This window comes from Orbicella franksi, chromosome 4, assembly GCF_964199315.1.
Source record: "Orbicella franksi chromosome 4, jaOrbFran1.1, whole genome shotgun sequence".
Taxonomy (NCBI): Eukaryota; Metazoa; Cnidaria; class Anthozoa; order Scleractinia; family Merulinidae; genus Orbicella; species Orbicella franksi.
Window position 1 is genome coordinate 22,419,399 of NC_138148.1, and position 20,684 is coordinate 22,440,082.

At 37.5% G+C, this 20,684-nt stretch overlaps 2 protein-coding genes and 3 pseudogenes across 7 annotated transcripts in view; all 5 read right to left on the reverse strand.

Moving 5' to 3' along the window:
- The window catches only part of LOC145484906 (tRNA (32-2'-O)-methyltransferase regulator THADA-like), a 656,511-nt gene extending 643,720 nt beyond the window's left edge, over nt 1-12,791 (reverse strand). For 2 of the 5 annotated variants that reach the window (XR_014049105.1, XM_081463529.1), the window contains exon 1: nt 12,634-12,790. Coding sequence is in view for 3 of the 5 variants with exons in the window: in XM_081463529.1 (XP_081319655.1) it covers nt 12,634-12,703 (70 nt within the window). In the remaining 2 variants the exon portion in view is untranslated. Of the gene's footprint in view, nt 1-12,633 lie in introns of all 5 variants that reach the window. The other 3 variants (XM_081463526.1, XM_081463525.1, XM_081463527.1) reach the window with 2 other exon arrangements.
- LOC145484916 (uncharacterized) lies at nt 4,194-8,883 on the reverse strand (annotated as a pseudogene). The gene is made up of 7 exons (XR_014049109.1): nt 8,711-8,883; nt 8,298-8,384; nt 7,200-7,908; nt 6,599-6,725; nt 5,813-6,496; nt 5,195-5,422; nt 4,194-4,464 (listed from the first exon to the last, which is right to left on the reverse strand). The product of XR_014049109.1 is annotated as an uncharacterized LOC145484916 (transcript).
- A 1,982-nt stretch (nt 12,792-14,773) lies between the features above and the next one.
- Nucleotides 14,774-15,442, reverse strand: LOC145484926 (uncharacterized). Its single transcript, XM_081463550.1, has one exon. It carries the CDS (start codon nt 15,440-15,442, stop codon nt 14,774-14,776), a length of 669 nt encoding a protein of 222 aa, XP_081319676.1.
- Nucleotides 15,443-15,780: 338 nt separating this feature from the next.
- Nucleotides 15,781-17,961, reverse strand: LOC145484500 (ATP-dependent DNA helicase PIF1-like; annotated as a pseudogene).
- Nucleotides 17,962-18,714: 753 nt separating this feature from the next.
- LOC145484924 (uncharacterized) lies at nt 18,715-19,479 on the reverse strand (annotated as a pseudogene).
- Between the last annotated feature and the right edge of the window lie 1,205 nt (nt 19,480-20,684).

Here is a 20,684-nt window from a genome sequence, read left to right on the forward strand (position 1 = left end):
AATTTCAGACTCTCTCATTGTCAGCAAGTCTAGATCTCTTGTGGATTAGGGTATTATGCATGTACAGTGGAACCCCGTTAAGACAGACACCAAGGGGACATGCCAAAGTGTCCGTATTATCGGGGTGTCCGTATTGAGCCGTATTTAAGTGGGCTCTCAAATAAAAAGTCACAGACACATGTTTTATCGATACCAAGACTAAGGCAGACATTTTTTACGGCAACAAAACGTTTTGATTGTAATGTAACTGTAAAATTAAACTATGGAAACCTTATGGTCATTTAACTATAAAGGTTGACAATGCAGACTGCAGCTAGGTCATGCACAAGGTCACCAAGCAATAAAGATGACAATATGAATAAAATATGCAAATGCTACCTTCATGAAGACAAAAGAAAGAATCCAAAAGACATATTAACACTTTGTTGACATATTTCAGTTATGACATCGAAGCGATGGTTGAGCAGACATCAGTTAAGGCTGAATAGAGTGTGGATACTGAGAGATTAACTCACCTTTTGCGAAGAACCCTCCATTTTCTGCCTTTTCTCGATCGAAATGGCGTGATACCCCGCGTGTGTGACACAGCGTGACAGACTAGATTCTAGGCCCTCCTGGTTCACTGTTGCTGTGGTTAGTTCTCAGTCCTTCATCCTCACGCGCGTCGAGAGATGTCGAGAAAGGCAGGCCATCACACTTTTTACATCCAGTTTGGTGTAGTTTACGAGCTTTTATGACACTAAAATCTCCAAAAATGTGAAAAATTATTCCCACAAAAGTCGATGGTTCACAAATCACACGAAAGTAAATGCATTTTTCACGGATCACGAAAAAATCGAAAACCAGTTTCCCAAGGACGGAAAAATATAGATTCATGAATCACGGAAAAAAAAAATCCTCATTCACGCTTCACACAAAGAAAAAAACGCCCATTCACGCGTCACGAAAAAAGTATAGGGGACCCCCAAACAAGGGGGGATTTGTATATATCCCATGATGCATTGCATTTGAAGTATATTATTGAAATCGTTAGATCACATGATCCTTCAGTTTAAAGATGGATGCTGTAGTGAAAAGGCTGTGTGACATCAAAATTTTCTGTCAGAATCGTTTTATCTAGGTGCACTGTCTTGACCAAAATGACAGATTCGAACTATCAGTTGACAGTTTTCCGATATTAAAGCTGAAGTGCTTATACAGACACGTCTGCTTCATGATGGACTTGTCGGAACGACGATTAGTTGTCTTTCCTGACTGTGATGCTGTGCTTGGAAAGTTTGCTGGAGTGAAATCACCATGCTGTAAAGAAGTCAAGTCAAGTGCTGCATTTAATATAAGTAAACTTATTTAATTATTGATAACCGTGGCCAAACCATTTAAAGAAAAGTGCTCACGGCCTTTGAATAGATCATTTCGTTCGAACATTTCCTTTACAGTGCAGAAGCTGGTCATTTTGTTTACTTGTCGTTTCGTATTCAACCAGTTTTTACAAAACTGCAGCCTCTCTGTTTCCAGCTCTACATACCGATAACTTTGAAAGATTATGTACATTTCTTGTTCCGAAGCGTATATCACGAAAGGTTACCTGTATTCCTCATCTTGATTTATGATTTTCTTCACACATCAAGGTTGCCCCTGAAGAGACAGAGGATGGCGAAGAGGCCAAAATTGCTGTTGTGTGGGAGTTTGATCATGCAAGTGGCATGACAGCCGCAGCTTATGCAGTGCATCCAGAGGAAAACCCAGCAGATGGCTTGGTGATTATGCCAAGACTCGTGTTTGGTAAAGTTAATTGTAATTGCACCAAGTTTCCACACCTGGGGGATATCACTGTTTCTTCACAAGATGAAACTGAAACAGTCTCCCAAAATTTAGACTTGGGCAGCAAGTCAAATGGTGAGGAAGACGTATCTGAGAGTGAAGAACAGGAACTTAGTTCTGGAGATAGTGACGACACTGATGTTGGAAATGTTGAGCTTTTCACTGAAACAATGAATCTGAAAGGAAGCAACTATCATTCATCATTTCAGAGTCACTTAAGACAATGGAAAGAGGCACTGATGAAGAAGGAAACAGTGTCTGTTCGTTTACACTTCAAACCAACAAACAGACATGATGAGAATGCGATTGTTGTTCAGGTGAAATTAGGTCAGTCAGGGTCAGAAGAGCTGTGGAAGCCCATTGGATATATTCCTGGTCCAAAAGTGCCCAAAGTGACAACTGCACTGTGGACTAATGAAGTTCAACTGGTCACTGTTAAAAATGTTTTTTATCAGTATGTTCCACCCATCAATGATTTTAGGTTCTTTCCATCAATTGCTGTTTCAAAGATGGGTAGGTGGCCCCAGAACAAAAAAAGACTACAAATACAATGACAGCATTTAGTTGCTGGAATATGAGGGGAAGTTGTATATACAGTTATAATGCAACATTGCAGACTTTTGTTAAATAACCCACCAAAAGACACCTGATGAATTCAACAATACAAGTGCACAACAATCAGGGTTGGACACAATTGCTCGAGCAGGCTAATAATAACTATTATTTAAGACTTTTTAATTCATCAAAATTTTGTAAGGAAAGAAAATATCCAATGATTTGTTTAGATTTGCACAAAAAATATTAACTTAAGGTTGCAACTTTCTTTCTGTTTAACTTCTTTAAATAAAGTTCATCTTGTTCTTCCAGGCACCCCTGCCTGAGGGTTTTGTTTGAAACTACATGTAATATTCTGGCAATTTGCCACTCAACTAATAGCATGGATACATTAAACTAGCTAATTTCACACACAAACCGCCATTTGAAAGTGCAAATTTATAAATTTTATTAGGAATGAATTTCCAAAACAGCCAAGATGAGAATACACCCATGAAAACAGTATGGACAAAAGTTTGGGATGAATTAAATGTGTAAACAACTCTTGGTGGTTAATCTAGGGCACCCGATGTATTACTGCATGAGGCTTTTTGTGAATAATGTTAACCAACACCACTGTTGGACAACTTTCTACACTATACAAAAAGAAGTGATTTATATCCTGCCACTGTACCATGCACAAGTTTTTTGGAAGGAGAGATACACTACAAAACCTGTTTTCTTGATAAGCTTTTTTCTCCACAATGTTCTACTGCCTGATTGTTGAGGAATATTCCTTGTTGTATCCTGATCAAAATTTTCAGCCTTGTGCTTAGTGACTATTTCAAGGCCAAATGAAATCTTGTGGAAGGGGAGTAATTTAGATACCTTACAATTAATGTCAACAGGCCATTTTGCTAATGCAAATATTTGCTAGTTCCATTCCCTTGTGTGGGCAAGAAGTGATCACTATGCCAAAAATTGCCTCTTTCATTCAATACATGGCTCAAATTTTGCCCCACAAGGGCCTGGAGCTACACTGTAGCATTAGCAAAATGGTGTGCAATAGCCTAACTCCTACTTTCTTTTCACTGTTTCAAAACAGGTACAGGAAATACGAAATGTTATATTTATCAGTATGATACCATTGTTTTCACTAAGCAAAAGATTATTTTTCCATATTTTCTCATAATTTGAAGAGTAAATTTAACTTGCTAGTTTTCAATTTGAACAGATTCTATTTTGGAAAACCATACATAAGGTAATTGAAGAGTGTGCTTATTGAGAGCAGTTGTTATTGCTTTTGTTGAAAATTGAAATTTCCTTTTAAAACTGAAGTGTAGCATTTTAAATTTTACACTCTTTATCTAGCTTAAACAAGGGAAAGAGTAATGTGTAACTAAGTAGGCTAAATTAATTTTTAGGACCGGTTTTAACAACAAAATGAGAGTTGCAGTATTAATCCCATTATAAAATGGTATTGTCCAATAAATTGTGTAATTCAGTGTGAAAGTAAAAACTTCACAAATAAGGGTGACATTTCCCTCCTCAATTGCACCACACCCTTCAACAGGACATTTTACAGTGGATTTGGTAAAATATCTTTGTGGTGAAAATGACATTGTAAAAGGCCCTCTTAAAGGCCCTCTAGACACTTGAACACTGCAAGTGTTGCGTTACATTATAATTCATTGTGTCGTACATGTAGTGTGATTTAACTTTATTATATGAGCCTGCAATCCTTGTGGTTACCTCATGGTTGCAGTTGGCTGCCATGTTTTGTGTTAGTAAGAGATTTGATAATTAAAGCCTAATATTCTGCAGGCAAACGTCTTCTCTCATTTACAACAATCTTCAGGCTTATGGAACGATTGTCGAATGGTTTTCTTATGCCTTGCTGGCAGGTGTGCATGGCCAGCAACAAAGATTGAACTGTCCTCTCTTTGGTTAATGACTAGTCTGTGCAGACGGAGAGGGTGGCTCCTCAGTTCCTGGTCCTCATCAATTTCAGGACAGACATCAAAGGAGGGGAGTTCTTCTTCTGAGTACCTTTCACTCAGGGTCCAATAATAAAATGGAAGGTCACCATCCATTCTCTTGCTGAATTCCCTAAATAAAACAAGAAAACTCTATGAGCTTAATTTTCAAAACGGTATCCTGGTAATTTACATGGTAGAGTGAATGTAATTCACAATTTATCAACATTGCTCTTGCCGTGATAGGGGTGCCTGCGATTTTGGGTGATGTGGTGGCCTTATGGTTATCAAGTTAGACTCCAGACGGGTGGGTTCTGGTTCTAGCCCTGAATGGAGGTCATTGAGTTAACACACAACTTGACACTTACAGTGTCTTTCCACCTTGAAAAATTGTGGTACCACTAGACTATTATGGTAACCTAACAGCATGCTCAGGGGCTGTCTGTAGAGGAGTATTATCCCATCCCAAGCAACTCAGTTTGTCCAAAAATACCACCATTTAGAAGAAACTTTTTTCAAGAATAACTTGAATATTAATGCACTATACAGTCCACAGTAAATTTAATTAACAAGCAATACATACATGTAGTTATAAAAGTTTCTGTTTTCAAAATAGTATTTATGCAACCCTTGCACTCTTCCAGATAAGCAAGGGGTCTCTGGTCAAAAACCCAACAAGGTCAGCTACATGACCTGACAAATTAACAGAAAACTTATAATGATTTAGCGAGAGCAGTGGGAATTGACCTGGAATTCTTTATTGACACCTTGCCTTGTAAACCTCTCTGAAACCCTGCCTAGACTGGCTGGCTTTCGTTTAACTTGAGTTTATATATCTACATGTATTTATAATGTATAGTTACCTAACTCCCTTTGGCCAGTACTCTTTGAACTGCTTTAGAATGAAGACATTTCCAATGTCTCTGTGACTAATGGCAAAAAAGGTTTCCAAGTCATTAGTAACACCAGCATGAGAGTGTTCAGGATATCCAATAACACTGTTCTGTAACCTTCTCTGTTCCTAGCTCTCGATGTTGGTTGTGACTTCAATTACAGTCTCACATCAAAAGCCACAAATGTTTTTAACAGGCCTGCAAATTGGTCCAAATATATGAACACATTAATGTCAGTGAGTGGATAATGCTGCTTTCATGTTACTATTTCCTATTTTAAGGAAAAACTTTCCAAGACTGATTAAACCCAGACATATGTTGCCATTACTCCAAGTAAACTCAACTCATTTGTTTTTAAGGTATACCATTATTTCTCAAATTTTGCTTGCTCAAGACACTCCCCCTTCCCCTCACTTAAGGATAGCTTATTAACTATTCATGAAACAAAAATAAAACAAAATCATACTCTCATTTAGGCCTTCTGTTTAGCTCTCTGTTAATAACAATTTTATTTGTCTAACCACAAAATCTGCTTGTCCAAGACAACTGCACAGCTAAACTACATTATCTAACTGTCTTTTCAGTTACCTGTTGATGTCTATTGTAGAGAAGTCATAGTTTGTGGGATGCCAATGCATCCACTCAGCAAGGATCAATGCCAGCATCTGGTAATTGTACTTGCATCTGGTAAGCTGAGACAAGCCACGCCCATCTGACGCTTCATGCCACTGTACAAGTACTTTCACATATTCAGCCTCTCTGACATGACCGTGTCTTTCCAATGAATGTACCACATGGTACAACAGAAGCCTTTCAGCATCTTTCAGGCTCTGCTTTCGCTTGCCACTGAAAGCTGTGTGGATAAGACCACTACTGGGATCTTTCCAGACATTGTCAAAAGCTTCGTAGTTCAACATTGTGTAACCACAATTTCGCACATGCTGCACCATCCTCTTGTAAATGTGGTTATGATCACCCCGATCATGCCGCTCCTCAGGAGTAGTGGGGTCCACTTCAGGGATATATAGATGCTGTGTGAAGTCAACACCTTCTTGTTTGAACTCCTGGATGGCATGCTGGTAGACAAAGGTAGCCACAATGGGGCGCAGTTTACCCAGCATGGTTTCTTGTGTGTCCTTCCTGAATGGGTGAAGGTGATGGCATCCTCCAATGTCATCCCTTGAGCATACCTCAGGTTGTGCAGTTGGACAATGACATTGCCAGGAATAGCAGGGTAGTTGCTTACAGTTTGTAGTTTACCTTCAGCACCTACTGAATTAAAAAAAAATTGTTTCATCAAATTGAACATTAAAACCGGTGTTCTTTGTTCATCATTAAAATAAGAACCTATTTTTATACACAGTAAATGCTTACAATGTGTCATAATCAACATTTCCAGCAATGTTGCTTTGCTCTTCTTCACACTTAAGTTGCCAAACATGCAGAGCCCTCGTCTCCCCTTGCGTTCTCAAAGAGCAAAACTCTCCATTTGAAACAGTGCCTGAAAAGGAGTAAACATTGACTTGTATAAGGTAATAAAGAAAATCCATTCCTCAATTACTCTAGAGTTATAAAACAATACCTAGACTTAGGCAATAAATTCAAAATTTCAAAATTTCACACTGAAAAGTGAATTACACTGTAACTTAGAAGCTGTGTCAGTTTAAACTTTATCAGGATGTAATTATTCTTCTCACTTAAACTACCGTGGAATCTCGATTTTTCAAACCTCCCAGGGAAAACGAAAATTGTTTTAAAAAATTGGATAGTTCAAGAATTTGGGGGTAAAATTCCAACGTCTGACTGACAAGGGGAAGCGACTTTTGGATCAAGTTCTCCAGAGGTTTGAAAAACTGAGGGTTTGAGAAATCGTGGTTCCACTGTACATCATCCCCTAAAAAAAATATGACATAGGGGTCATGGGATCCCTTTTGAGTAATTTTGTTGCTAATAAGTGCATGACAGGTTTACCTACCCACTAGTTTTAATCCCTTTTCCTTCATCTTCAACTTGATGTTTCGGCTGAAATCCCTGATGAATTGGTCTTTCAATGTCCTGTAAGGTATGTACCTTACTGGAAGAGCGTACGGCTTTCAGGCCCTCTTTTCATCAGACAACATGAAAACCAGGACATGGGATGCTGAAGTTCGTTTCTTTTTGAAAAGGTTCTTGAGATAGAGCTCAATCTTAAGATCCTTAAGAATGACTATGGCCCTCTGAAAGATCCGATTAGTACAAGTGGTAGGGTTGAGAGTAGCAAGAACTGTTTCCAAGGTGGAAAGAATTGACTGGGCTTGCTGAATGAGGGTTTGGTATTCCCAATTTGCATTCTTTAAGGCTTCTTCTGATGTGCTGTTGTTGTTGAACTTTTTACTGTAGTCCTCAACAGCAACACTTAGCCCATTCAGTAGAAAATTTTTGTCTGTATTCAATTCGTCGAGCCTTCTCCATAGAGTATCCTCCAAAACATTTCTGCTTTCAGCCTTTGACAAAACTTTAAACACCTGGAGCCGATTCTCGTACTCTGACCTCAACTGTTGTAGCTTTCCATCGCCAAGATCTACATCTCCATTCCACACTCCTTTCACTGATTCCATAAGGCATGCCTTCACATCCATTCCATCCAGTTTCAACCAAAGCCTCCCATCAGGATTTGCCTACTTAAGTACCTCCAAAGCTGCTTCCTGAATGATATAAAAAAGACAGTTGTTGTAGTGACATGCCATATTTCTTCCATTATGCACATGTACAGTAGCTCAGTCAGGAGATGTAAAATATAAACACACCCATCTCTGCTTTTGGAATGCACGTCTGACGTAAGGGAAGCAGTGATTACACCAAGCTCATATGCTTAAATTCACTTGTGAAAATGAGCATCACATTCATTATATATCCCTTAACACGTAACATAAAACGTTGTTAGGTTCACTAGCAGCCATTTAACCCCATATAAAAAAAAACAAACAAACCTAGAAGGCTATATGGTCAGAATTTGCCAATGCTTTACCAATTGGTGTCAACCTATTGGCAAATTTAGACAATCTTATATGAATTGGCAACCAAAAAAGATTACCTGTACAGCAGTGCTCTCAGTAAATGGCGATTTCTTGCCTTGTCTCCACTGTATGGTAATCCTCCTGCAAGGCACATTTGTCTTTGCCTAAATAGAGAATAACAAGAAAAAAGAGTATTACACCGCCAGTAATAATAAAAGTATGGTCTTCATTCCCTGCTTAGCAGGTGTTTCTTATGCAAACTTTCTACTGATAGACAGTTTGATCATACAATGTAATAAGCGGAATTAATGTTATTAAATAAACTCAAAGAGTTTCCTATAATCTAGAAATCTGAGTTTATATTTGCCAGCCGTAATCAAGCATGAAGAGTAATTTAAACTCATCATGATCACAACATTGGAAAAATCACATGGGACCTTAACTGTTTATGTATTCATCACCTATATTGATATCTTTTATCTAGTCTCACCTTCAATGGGTTGCGGATGTCATCTTTTGCAGCTCCACTCCACATTGGACCTGCAAACAGTCACTGAAATCTTGTTGGAAATTCAGCCAACATTGTTTCGTACCATAACCTATAATCATCTGGAACGGATATCTGCAAAAGCCAAAGGGAAACACAATTAATCCTTTGAAAATCACAAACAAATGTACACTGTCAAAATAAAATAGAACAACTTAATATTTGCAAACATAAAAACATGTCCTTTTGTCATATTAGTGCAACATTCTGTTTCAAGTCTTCACAGCCAATGATGTGAATAGCTGGAGACATAAGCTGGACTGAAGAAACTCCTAACTTAAGATATTTTTAAGTTAAAACAACCCTATTCAAAAGGTTTAAAAATCAAAATAAAGATGAACTTCCATAGGTAGAAAAGTATCAAAAGGTATGTTCGAAAAATAAATATATCCATTGCAATTTTTTGACCAGCTGATCCTTGCCCTGTCGTCCTCGTGATAAAATACTAAACTAGCCAGGGCTGTCATTAAGGCCTGCAACCCGCAACACCTGTAACAGCTGCGTATACTTGATTGGTCCTTGATGTTACAAGTGAAATTGTCTGTTATTCATGGAATTCATCTACAAAGTAACCAGAATGTGGTTTGGAGAACAAGGCTACAAGTGACTTAAAACTTAATGACAGCCCAAAAAGCAATTGAAATTGGACCATTAATACACATTCGACAAAGTTTTTATGTCATCAACACTGCATTCTTGAAATTTCATTTCGTTAACATTAAGAAAAAATCTCACTATAGTTACCTGCATCACATTTGTGCTTGCAAAGAAGTCCACTATAAACTGGATCATTCCAAATGGCATCCACCTCAGAGGCATCAAGGAGTCACTTCCATCAGGTCTTGATTCCAAAATAACCTTGCTTAGGTTGTACACTGTGTTAGATTTATCAAGGTCCTGAAGTTTTTTCATTGCATACAGGCACAACTGGGGAAAATTTAAGACATTAGTTGTTATTCCAATCTTCTTGGAGGAAATATCAAAGCACTTATTAAGTACTAAGATACAGTTTTGAAAACTGGCATTTTTAAACCAGGTTTCAAATCACTGGGCAAGATGTGTAGTTATCCAATTCATTTCTAAAAGAGTGTTAGCCACTTGTTCCAGTAGGGTGGTTGGTGGTGTGTATAGTTTGGTCAGTAGTTGCAGTGACTGAACTATCAACTCCTTTAGCTGGATAGGTGTGAGATGGTTCAGCTTTTCAAGTAAAGTCTGGCTGGAATGGAGTGGAGCAGGTGATGGTGTGGTTCGATCATTCAGGATGCTGTCATCTAAGTATGCTTCTATTGACAAACCAAGTGCATCCTCTGCTTCATCCACAGTCTGGAACTTTTGCTTGAGGTCTGTAAGAATATGCTGCCTCACACCAGAAGCTGCAACCATATAAATATTACTTCAGAACAGAATAATATCATATTTGATTGAAAAATCAATACACTGATTGGCAAACAGGAGAACATCATCAAGGCAGCACTCACTAAGCTTGAGAGTTGAGTGATTGGTTAATGTAGTGGGCTGCTTCCTTCCAGTAAATGTTCGTAAGTAGCACTAAATGATGGCCAGCATTTATCAGCAGGGAGATATTCTTGATGAAGAGCAACAAACTGCACAAGGGCAGTGTCCTCTGCAACTGTCCATTGATGCCTTCGTTTCCCGGAGCTGTTAGTAAATTTTAATGGTGAAGATTTCTTAGCATTTTTTAACAAAGAGTGTGCAACCTATAATATGTAAGAACAGAACATTCATAAGACAATAATTATAATGATATTTTTATAATAATTATAAATGAATTGTGATGATTATAATAAGGTATTTTCTGCACCAACTATCTCAACAACTTTGACAATAAATCAAACCATCATTCCCCAAAAGGTAAGGGACACAAAATGATAATTAATTGTAAAGAAGACAAACACAAAAACCTTACTCTTTGCTGTCATCTTGCTTGAAAACGACGATGAAATAGACCGTCTAACCGGTTTAGAAACTGGAGAAACACTACACACTGGTGAAACACTAGATCGTCGCTTGCTCCATGGTTTCCCTGGCATGTCGGTTGATGACCTCGCTTTAACGAAACTTCCTTCTCATTCATCACAAAGCAAAGACCACTGAAAACAACAGAAGTATGCTTACTTGAGAAATAATAGCTCAAAAGTGTACCTGAATAAAATCTAAACGAAACAAAACAAATAGAAAATCAGGTCATTCTTAGTTTTATTGACTAAGTTAAATAATGAATAAGTGACTTACTTTCAAATTTGCAACACAATTATTGCTCTCATGATGGAAAAGAACTGATCTCCAGGCATTACTGAAGTTGATAGTGTCACTTGAACATCACACAAACACCCGAATATTAGCATCTCAACTGCCAAAACTGGAGAGGTCAATAGAGGTCAATACACAAATTCCAAATATTTGACCTTTGTTCTATTTGAAGGACGCTTAACAATTCGTACATATGCAAAGAGAGTATAGAAAAATTGAATTGAATCGAAGCACCCATCCGTTCACAAGACAACAAAGGCCAACTATTGGAAACGTGCTCTATTGTTCTACTTCAATTTTCACACTTCAAAGCGACCAGCATTCAATTTAAACAAACATCATCATTTATAAAGCTTATTATAACAATGTAAGCAAACTCCACTTACCAGACTGACACAGAAGCAGTAAAAAAGGCTAGTCAAAAACTGGCTAAAACCTCCGCTTGTGACAGGCATTATCCGCCATTTTTCGTCGGCATGATAAAAACTTGCACGAAAGCATCATGGGATATACATAAATCCCCTCCTTACAGCAAACTCAAATAGTGTTCAAGTATTGAATATTAGGGAGCTTAAGCAACCACAACAATGATGCCGAGAAGAAAGTCGATTAAAAATTGAATTATATTTTTCTAAAGAATCTCACTGGCTAGATGCACTCAGTGTTTCTAAAAGGGTCCGAACTATTTTCACTGAAAATGTAGATGCATGGTTCAAATCCGAAAAATTCACTGTAATATTTCCTGTCTTCTAAAAAAACACAAAAATGCATTACTTTATAGCACCGAGCTGCAAATGAATGTACCATATTTTCCTCACTTCAGGGCCTCCAGACTTGTTATTTAGTTGTCGACAACTATTTGTTATTGACGACTAAAAGCTATCTACAACTTCTTCTGCCCAATGCCAGTGTTCCACACATTGGAGTGCTGGTTGTCGGTAACTAAGTCAGACCAGCAAGAACTTAGGAAGTAACGTTCACCATGCATGCTCATAACACAGTACACTTCAAAAATGGCAGGCATAGTTATATGTACGATAGTTGCTGACACCTAAACCAATCATTCCCACACACGGGAAAATCAGTCAAAAACGTAGTTCTTGATAACTATTAGTTGTCGACAACTAAGCATTTTTCCCTTTTTCAAAAAGGGAAACTGCCTTAAAGCTTAAATTGGCTTAGAGCAATGTACGTAAAAAATATACTTTAACAAATTAGCCTTTACGCTTAACCATTACCAGTTCATGTAAAAAATATTTAGCACGAAATTTGAAAGCTAATGTAAGCTTCACTATTTTTGTGAGTCTACGGAACACTGGCGCCGTCACGCAAGGTATCAACAAATCGTATCTTTATTGTCTTTATACAGGGGACCCTATTTACTGACATGGAACTTTGACACTATGATATATCTGTCTGTAAAACCTCGGTTGTTGATGAAAAATCTTGATTTTGGCAATAAACAGAGGTTGAAAGTCAGCTAGTGAAATCATTTAAGGTAAGCTCATATAAGCTTCTATATATATGAAGTGACGGCGTTGAACGCCATCATCATCTTTGATTACTACGTACTTGTATAAATTAGTATTACTTACGTTTCAGTTCCAGTTCGGTATTTTCGCTTAGTAACAACTCCTGCTTATACACTATCTTTTGTTTTTTCATATTACAGCGACGCTATGTATACCAGAAATCCGAAGGAAAACGTCAACATGCTGCTTACATGTATGTGCACGTGTTTGCCGACGTGGTCTGGAAAGGAGAGGACGAAAACAGTTGGTGCATGCGCGCGCACACATCTCAGGTGTTGAACAGCAGCAAGATTGGGCAACGGTGAGCGACGGTTCACTTCGTTGACTTCGGACCGACGGGAACGAGTAGTTGGACGGAGGGAATTTTCAGCAACTCGTGTAAGTATCAAATAACATCTCACTCAGGCAGTCCATATTCATGATGCAAGTGCAACCTTTCATGAAAAGTAAAAACTTCCAGGTTTATAAACCTTTATTGACATTCCATTCGGAGGCGGTTTGCGTTTGTCATCCGCGAGTTTTTCACACACTTCGGACGTGTACGTGGCGATGGACAAAACACTGACCCCCAGTCCATGGACTACCCAAATGGACTATCCTAAAATGGACTTACCCTAAAAATAATATGATAATGCCAGCATAATATAATAATAATAACTAGTCATACCTACCGGTACAGTGCCAACGAGCAAATGGAAACTTGCGCAATTTGAACATTACCCATATTTCTTTTCATATTAACGTACCTTTTAAATTTAGGAAGGGTGTTGTTCCTTACCATTTTTGTATGGTATGTAATGTTTACTTGTTATAAATTGTATTACAGTATAAGTAATGAAGAGTAAATACTATAGATTTTTATAGAACTTTTCTTGAACAGTGAAAGTTTCATTTTATTCATATTATAACAGCTAACCAAGAAAATGAATTCCCTCTTAGAATGTCCTCAGAGTTTGTAGTTAACCTTCAAGAATATAACGGTAAGTTATTTGAAGCACATGCGTTTTGTAAACTATGTTTTGTTAAATGTTGCTAAACCTGTCATATGAGAAATACTTCTTACTTGTGCAAGGTTCACAAGATAGTATTGTTTCTTATGGGTAAACTAACAGGTCTCCCAGCCAATTTTTGGAAAATCTCAGGAAAATGGGCTGTTCAAGTTCAAAATATAGGAATTTTGTGCCAATAAAATAGGCTTTCTATAGGAGCTAAAATAGATTTCATACAGTTAATGAATATAAATTTGGAAACACACTTTCTGTGCTTTCAATTTTTGTAGTCAAATGTGTTAAACAGTAACATTTGTAACATTTCCAAAACTTATTAAAACAAAAACCTTGTAATAATATTTAAACAATTTAAACAAAACAATTTTAAACAAACTGTAACATTGTTGCTATTAACTACAAAAACAAAAGTTGCAATGTCTTTTATGTCACTCAATTTTTCTCTTTTGCAAATTGATCATCTAATCTAAACATATTTAATTTAAACATTGTTTCTATGATCGATACTAAAATAGCATACAACTTAATTGATGTCAGTGGATCAGGTTTTAAAAATATGACTTGTAACAGCCTTCATGCTACTAAAATCTAAGGGCCAAGTTGCACTGGAGGGCAATTTCAGACTTTTTCTGGACAAATCCAACTTGAAATCGGCCAGTGACAAAATATTTGTCCAGAAAGCTACAGTTGCACTTGAGAACAAAACCTGCAATCATTAAACATGTAAGGGCCTGGCAAAGGATAGATCCATCCTGGTGGATATTGTGGAAATTTGTACAGGAAGAATTGGTCGCCCGCGCCAGGATTCATGTTGTTGCAAAATGAGAAAGTGATTAATTTTACTGCGAAGTCTATCGCATAGAGACTCTGCTACATATCACCTGTCAAATCATTTCCAAATCAAAACACCCTCGCTTTTGTTTTCCAAGATTTGTCTCAATTTGGCCTGCTCCAGAGGTAGTCGACGGCATCTTTGAAGTTTGTCCGTCTGCGACCAAATTTTGTCCTTTGGGAAACAAACCAGTCACACTTGGTTTTTCATTGTGATGATGAATTTTTAACATAAGGAAGCAGTTTTGTTCTCTAGTGTGACTTGGCCATTATATAAAATTTAAACAATTGAAACAAAACAATTTTAAACAAACTGTAACATTGTTGCCATTAACTATAAAAAGTTGCAATGTCTTTTATGTCACTCAATTCTTATCTTTTGCAAATTGATCATGAAATCTAAGAGTAACTTGTGAAGACACTGACAACAGGCAGTTTATGGTGTCAGTGAATGCTGTCAGCCAAACTTCTTTCTCTTCAATTTCTACTTTGACTTGAACTGAGGCATCTCGGTTGCATTCAACTTGACGCTGTCTTACACCACAACTTTTGCATTTGATGTATTTGTGATTAGATATTTCTGTTATCTTTCTGTGACAGGCTTGGCAAGCAATAAACACACTTAGCTTGTTTAAGAACTTAAAATTCTTGACGTTTATTTCTTTTTCTGGGGTCTCCAGTAACAGAGGTCCCTGCAACGACTGCAGTTTTTTATCTGCTTCCTTGAAGGTAGTTGTTGGTGTCATTGTCAGGTGGGTTCTTCCTTGGAAGTTCTTTACATTAAGGTTTTGACATTCATACGTTGATCCATTTTTTAGCTTGTCAATAAGACCATCCCAGATGTGAATGTTTGCGGTTCCAGTCTCGTCTTCCAAAATGCAGTCTTCTTTTACCATCGTCATCTTTTGAGTGGATTTCACAGGCACAGACTTCGGTTTGTCTTTACCCAAAGAGATGGATGCTGTTACATTTACTTTTTGGTTAATTTTTAAAGTCTGTAGCTGCGAAAGGGTTATCGTGACAGCTGGCTGCATTGAGGAAGATGATTGGGATTGACCAATTGGCAAATAATCAAAGTCAATGTCAAATGATGGTGCAACCCTGACATCTGATTGTTGGTTAAATATGATATCCTTGTTTGACTCGTTCTCTTTAGTGTTTGACAGAAGAACAGGTGTTTTTGATTCTGCATGTTCTTTAAGGGTTGAGTGATGTGGGATGTTAAACCCAACAATTCATCGGACTTTTGAAGGACTAGTTTGGAGATTGAAGTCATACCACTCAGTTCTTGAATGTTTGGAGCGTTTTATGGGGCTCAAATTTTGAATGTAGCCACGCAGTGAAGCTAAAAAGAGAAATGTACATGTTAAAATTAAATCAAGAAAGCTACAATCTCTACAATCAGGTCTTCAATCTTTTTAACTCTGCTAAGAGCAACATACGTCATACCTGCGCACTTTTCTGAAGGGCCAAGATCAACCCATGCTTTTTTTAGAGATAGACCTTGACTTTTGTGTATAGTCATTGCCCATGCTAACTTACGTGGCAGTTGCTGCCTTTAACATTTGTGCCCAAGGTTTTGAGAAACCTGTGTAACTGGACAAATTGGAACACACCTTGGTAATGTAGCAGACAGAGAAGGACCATTATAATTTTCATCAAACTGTACGATTACACAAATTGGAAGAGTGGGGGGATTTTGCCCATCTGCATAAACAAAATCTAATACATTTCCTAGTGCACCATTGCAAAGGTCAACCTCAGTCCAAATGTTCATAGTAAGCATAACTTTTGCGCCTTTTACTAAGTATATTACAGGCTCTAAACCTCCCATTTCATCAGAACTGAGTGTATGAGCTCCACCAGAGTGACGAGCTTTAATAGTTGCTATTGGCTGATTAAGTCTTTTTAATTTGACCATGTTTATTTCTGCCACTTTCGACTTTAGGTAGCATAAACGAATTGATGACTTTTTAAATTCAGCGAGGTTTGTGACACAATCAGGAGTTCTTGATAGTAATGTAATGCCAATCAGATGAAGTCAATTTACCATCACATGCTCTTCTTAAAAGAATATCCCTGAAAAGGCACTGGTCACTACTGTCACCATTAACTCTATGGTTGACTTTCAATTCTATTACTTGTTTAAACTGTTGGTACACAAAATATCCCTGAATTTGCTAATCTGTTTTGGGCATAGAATGGTGTAGTGGTTTATCACCGACAGGAGGTAACTGTGCAATGTCACCAACAAGAATTACAGAAAGACCACCAAAAACTTTGCCTGCTTTCCCTGTAGCTTGACGACATCTAGAATCAATCCAGCCTAGCAAACTCTGACCGACAAAAGAATATTCGTCTATTATCAAATAATCAACATTTTCAAGATTACTGTGAAGCTGTTGCAGTGCTATTCCTTTCAAGTCAGTGAGTCTTTTTGTACCGATAGGTAATTTAAGGAATGAATGCAAGGTTACTCCATTAACATTAAAAGATGCCTTTCCAGTGTAAGCTAGTACCTGACATTTTACTTGGAATTCATTTCTTATGGCATCAATAACATAGCTTTTTCCTGATCCTGCAATACCTTTAATTAGAAGACATAAAGCTTTTTTATCGCTATTATTAAAGTGATCACAAACTGCATTATAGGCCAACCTTTGGTTTACACTAAAGGTTGAGATATCTACTGTCTTATTTGATTGATACCATTTAGGATTATTCAGACTTTTTTGATTGCTTAGCCATGATACCACAGAATTTAATTCATCTTCATCAAATAGTTCATTAATTTTGTGCCAATAGCCCTCAGGAGCTAAGCTGGAACTCTGTTCATCATTAGTAATGTTTTGCAGTGCTGGAAATAATTTTTCTTCTTTAACAGCACATGTGTCCTTTCAAATCGTCATTTTGGTAAGACATCTTATCAATTTGACCGGACATTAATTTGCACAATTGATTAGCATAATTAATTAGCATAAAAAATTTATTAGCATACTGTAAAGATTCTCAATACAAATCATTCAAAACTGTATTTAAATGTGAGTTATTTATCATTTGTGATTAACTAGATGACTTTATCTACTAAATGACTGCACCAATCTCTCCTGGTTATCTCCTGATTATATGTTCTTCAAGCAAACCTAGTTTTCTTCGCAGGAGCCCATCACTAGGAGTATGCAACTTCCTCAATTATTCCTGTCCTGGTGTTTTCACAGACCAATCTTTTTTTAGTTTGAATTTACCGCGAATTCAGCCCCTGCAGGAACCTCAGTGACCAATCACAAGCACGGACTTTATAATTTCACCGGAAGATTAGGTCGCCATGTCCACCTGAGACCTTCATTTTTTCTCCTTACTGATGCATGCTCATTTAGACCGGAACTGACTTTTTTCAAGGGGAAAGAAGCCTTAAATAGACCGGTCTGTAAAAATACTGTGACATAGGCTTAGTATGGGAGTTGCAGGCTCCTAGTGATGGGCTCCTAACCAAAGTTGACTCTAGGGTACATACATGAAGGGCTAACAGCATATCACAATGCACGTAATGCATAATAGGGCGATTTCTGAAAAGTACTTTATTTGGCCAGTACAGGTAAGATGAGCACTTCTGCTTTATGACATGGCAGAAGCCCATAATGGGCTCCTAGATATGGCTCAAACTGTCAGAGTCAAGGGCCCAAAATTAAAAAAGGCTTGAGTAGCCATTTGGCGACTAAGTGATGAAAATCGAGTGGAATTTTATTCAGAAAAGAACTCAATGCATAACATTTGTAAAGAAAAAATTTCCAAGACTTTTTTGGCCGCTAATTTTGTGTATGCATTACAAAAGACACAATCGGTAGGCACACATCACGTACTTAATGCTCAAGGGTTTGCAATGCACTATAGGGCGATTTCAAACACGATCAGCCATTTGCAAGTTTTCCGACGTGAGGAAATCCTTTACAGCAAAGCAAAGGGATAGATTGCTTTCTTTTCTTATGTTGAATGTTATAGAAGTAAAGATCTTTCACTATGTATTTCTGGAAGGACATAATGACTGAGAAAATAACCGTTGTTGATCGTCAACACAGAGAAACGTAGTTGCCATTATGGTAGCCTGTGAACGCAGACGTATTTCCAGTAGTCGACTAAACCAGAAATTTTGGTCGCCAAAGATGAAGTTTTGGCCGCATTGGCGACCGTACTGGTCGCAACTTCGAGCCTTTTTAACAATTTATATAACCAAATTTTATGGATGGACAATAGGTGTTGGTAAAATGTTCGGACATTATGTCCGATCATAATGTGAAATTGACCGGACCTATTCAAAATTTGGTCGGACTATGTCTGATGACCGACTGTTATTTCCAGCCCTGTTTTGGACATTCAATTCAGACATAAACATCCACTCTTCTTTTTCTTCATTTGCAACATTTTCAGGGTTGAAAGTGTCAATTTCAAGCTCTACAGTTGATTTTAAAGTTTGCAACTTGATTTCCCAATTAGGAACTGCAGCCTTACAATTTTCACTACCTAAAAATTGCAGCCAGCATATTTTGAATGTTTCATCACATTCTTCAGCATTATCCCAGGCATTATTTGGAGTGTGCTGCCAAGGTTTATACTTCAACAGCTGATATTTACAAAAGAACCCATAATGTTGATTTTGAGGATTTGATGAATACTTTGGGTATGTTTTAACAATCTCTGGTTGTTTTCATCTCTGTAGTTTTGAGCTTTTAATAATGAATGTAGATGCAAATTGCACAAAATTGTATTCTGGAATGCCTGGAATTGTTTTCATGTATTTCCCCCGGTCTGCATAGATATCAAGCATGGATGAGGTAGTGCAAAATTCCTGATTTCTTTCTAATTGAATTCTTCTTGATCCATCCATTCTTACAAGTGAGTATACAGGCTCTCGCACAACCTCAACAGCACCAAGATTTTGCCTTCGGATGCATGACTCATATACAACACAAAAAAATGGACTAACCCTAAAAATAATATAGTAACGCCAGCATAATATAATAATAATAATAGTAATGCCAGCAACCAGTGTTTTTCTCAAATGCATTGTAAACATTCAGATTCAGGTTGTTTGCCTCCAAATTATTTGGGAACAATTAGTATATGTAATAGGACTAAATGCTAGTCCAATTTGGAAATAAGTGGATGAAAAAAATTCCAAGGACAGCCAAAATTGGACGAGGCCGTGGGCCAAGTCCAATTTGGCTGTCAGAGGAATTTTTTGAATCCAATTATTTCCAAATTGGACTAGCATGTAGTCCTGTTACTTATTAATTACATAGCTTGTGAGGTATTAAATACAGCTTTGCAAGGAAAACTACAGTAACTGAAGAAAAACAGACTTGGCCTTCAATCATCCGAAACTTGGGAAAGCTTCGAAAATATCCAGTGATCTTTGGAGATCGCCGGAGATTGTCTCAAGTCTTCGGAAATCCTGGGAAGTGTTTGGGTGATCTTCAGAAATCTTCGGGTGATCTTCAGAAATCTGCGGAAGTGTTCGGCCAATCTTCGGAAGTACTCAAGTGATCTTTGGGAATCTTCAGAGATGTTCGAGTGATATTCAGAAATCTTCGGAATTGTTCAGGTGATCTTCAGAAGTCTTTGGAATTGTTTGGGTGATCTCCGGAAATCTTCATAAGTGTTCGGGGGATCTTCGGAAATCTGCGGGAGCGTTCGTGTGATCTTCGGAAATCTGCGGAAGGATTCATGTGGCCTTTGATAATCTTCGAAAGGTTAATAGCTTAATTTCATTGGCTGAGACAAACTGTCCTATTTTTTCCCAAATTGGACAGTTTTCAGAAATTAAAGGATAATAGCTGTGCTGACAATACTGGATTAACTGACTGCTATATAATTAAGGGCTATTAATAGATGGAAAGGAACTGAATGTTCTTACTACCTTGCTAATTTATCATTGTTCCTGGAAGGTTTACTATTCAGCCATTATTCTTTTCATCTCCTATCATGTCATCTTTTACCTTGTGCATGTGTAGTGGCTGACTGAATCGCATTGAATAAAACTGAAAATCACCGTGTGACATTTACATTTAGTAATGTGCTATTCCTAAATCAAATATTAGACTGGGTTCCTCCCTCACATTTCAATGGCTTTGCAAGTTATTATGTTTATGCTTGTATGATCCTGATACTGATTGGTTCCTTTGATTGATAACAACCATTGATAATTAAATGATGAAATTTGGTTTGAGTTTACGCTTTTCACACCATTTTGTGTTCAGCAGTTGTTTATTTAAAGTATAA

What these genes read in the sequence shown, in the direction of transcription:
- LOC145484926 (XM_081463550.1), bottom strand. Translation starts at nt 15,442, where the DNA reads ATGCAGCCAGCTGTCACGATAACCCTTTCGCAGCTACAGACTTTAAAA.